Genomic DNA, 2,234 nt, shown 5'->3' on the forward strand with positions numbered 1-2,234 from the left:
AGGCTGAGGGGAGACCTGATCGCCCTCTACAACTACCTGAAAGGAGGCTGTAGTGAGGTGGGGGTCGGCCTCTTCTCCGTGGTAACAGATGATAGGATGAGAGGGAATGGTTTGAAGCTGCGCCAGGGCAGGTTTAGGCTACACATTAGGAAAAACTTCTTCACTGAAATGGTTGTCAGGCTCTGGAATGGGCTGCCCAAGGAGGTGGTCGAGTCCTCCTCCCTGGGTAGGAATTTAAAAGAAGGATAGATGAGGTGCTTAGGGACATGGTTTAGTGGTGGGATGGCAGGGTTAGGTTAAAGGTTGGACTCGATGATCTCAAAGGTCTTTTCCGACCAAAGTGATTCTATGATTCTATGATTCTTTCCCTTCAAGTGTTTCTCCTTCCTTACTTGGGAAGTGTGCAGACAGGTGGCTTTGATCGAATGATTTCCTTGTTGACAAGTTCTTTCTCCAGGTCTCCTCCAGCCAAACACCAGAGATAATAAACCTCTTCAATTGATCTTTCTGCTAGGTAATCGCTATCTTCATCTATTAGGAGAAACCACATAAAAATGAGTTACAGCTTTTTAGGCAGCTTGTATTTCTTCCTACCACTCTAAACTCATATTGTTGAAACAAAAAATTTATTATGCTTGAAAGGTCCTTGATCTTAATGTGAAGTTAGAGGAGAAGTGATCTTCCCTTTGCAAGTGCCCTTTAGGAAGATTTAGGAAAGAGCAGATGGGCAGAAGTCAGAAAACAGCAAGTATTTCTGCACTTTGCCTTAGCACCAGACAATAGAACCAATCAGATAAATACATTGAAGTGTGGACTTTGCTTCCCATGTGTCTTAAAAAAAAAAAAAAAAAACAACCACAAAAAAAACCAAACACCAAACATTATTTTGAACACAACACAGCTCTAAGAGTAAAAATAAGAAACTAGTGATTCATACTGAGTAGTTATAACCTATCTTCCCTTCACATACCATACCCATACTAAGGTATAAAGGTGTAAGTTCTTAGTCTCCAAAAATTGTATAATGAGATTTTCTAAACATGTAGAAGTTTTGGAGTTCTTCAGAAAAAGTTAATGAGGACTTAACAGTGGTAACATTTTCAGCATACTGTAGTTTTTAAACTTAGAAATGTCGTCTTTTATTCTAGAATGCGACCTCTTCCACAAGAATTTAGTTTTCCAATACTTCCAAAAATCATCTCGTGCTATGATCCAGCAGAATCCAATTACCAATTCATAACACAATTCAGTGAAAAAAGACTGTGTACATGCACATGTCTAAATACTAAAGGCAAAAGGCGATATTGATAGTTCAAAGCTGGACTTGAATACTAATGGTAACTGTTTGTTCCCTGAGTTTGAAGCACAAAATCAAGATGCCCTCCTTTGACTTGCACACATCCCTCAAAACATGGTTGCCCATTTCTCTGCCCATCAAAAAAGTTATTACAAGAATGTAGTATTGTAACATTTAATAGTTCTCTCCAGCAAAGTATTCAAAGAAAATACAAAAACATTTTATTTTCCTTCCCCCTCCAATGACATTTATCCCACTACCTGCTTTTACCTTTACATAATTGACTTATGTCTTCAGGAAGCGTTAAATTAGCACACCTTGGAGAAGAGGAGAACAGACCAGCAGGTTTGAGGAAGGGAGGATATACTGAGGATACTTCACTGAACAAACTGTCATGCAGTAATTCCTCTGGAGTTGGCCTTGAATGAAGAAAAGAGAATAAAACACTAAGAGGAAAGTGCCTCCAAAAATGTTACATTTCAGTAAGAAGTGTCCCCAGTAACAAATATTAGAAAGTTATGTTAAACTATATCGGATTTCAGAAATTTTAATAGCAAAAATTGTTCCAATTCATGATGCGTAACACACCATGCAGTTTGTTTACAACCCAAGTTCAGATCTCACTTTCATTTAATTTACATAGCAACTGTTTTATTATTTCCTCTTTAATTCCTTTAAGCAGAGATTGAAAAATGCTAATGCAAAGACCTGATTAAAGAACGAAAGCATACTTCACTTCTCAGAAGAAAATTGTGGTGGACTGACATAATGAAAATGTACTTTGAAAGAAGAGATTTGAAGAAAGCAGCCTAATTCTGTCTACAAGAGAGCTATAGTAACAACCACCAACTTCCACACATGGAATCAGTGAAGCCTGAATAGTTTCCCCCAAAATACTCAAATTCCATGTCAAGGTTTTGCACATTTGATTCCCCGC

General features: G+C 38.0%; 1 protein-coding gene across 4 annotated transcripts in view; it reads right to left on the reverse strand.

Annotated features, from left to right (window-relative positions):
* The window catches only part of TBCK (TBC1 domain containing kinase), a 113,261-nt gene that overhangs the window by 76,375 nt on the left and 34,652 nt on the right, over window positions 1–2,234 (reverse strand). For 3 of the 4 annotated variants that reach the window (XM_035894727.1, XM_035894711.1, XM_035894731.1), the window contains exons 10-11: window positions 1,568–1,716; window positions 391–531 (exon numbers count right to left, since the gene is read on the reverse strand). In XM_035894727.1, the coding sequence (XP_035750620.1) occupies window positions 391–531; window positions 1,568–1,716 (290 nt within the window). The remainder of the gene's footprint in view (window positions 1–390; window positions 532–1,567; window positions 1,717–2,234) is intronic. The other variant, XM_035894718.1, reaches the window with a different exon arrangement.

Source organism: Egretta garzetta, unplaced genomic scaffold (assembly GCF_000687185.1).
Source record: "Egretta garzetta isolate BGI_Z169 unplaced genomic scaffold, ASM68718v1 scaffold620, whole genome shotgun sequence".
In the NCBI taxonomy this organism is placed as follows: Eukaryota; Metazoa; Chordata; class Aves; order Pelecaniformes; family Ardeidae; genus Egretta; species Egretta garzetta.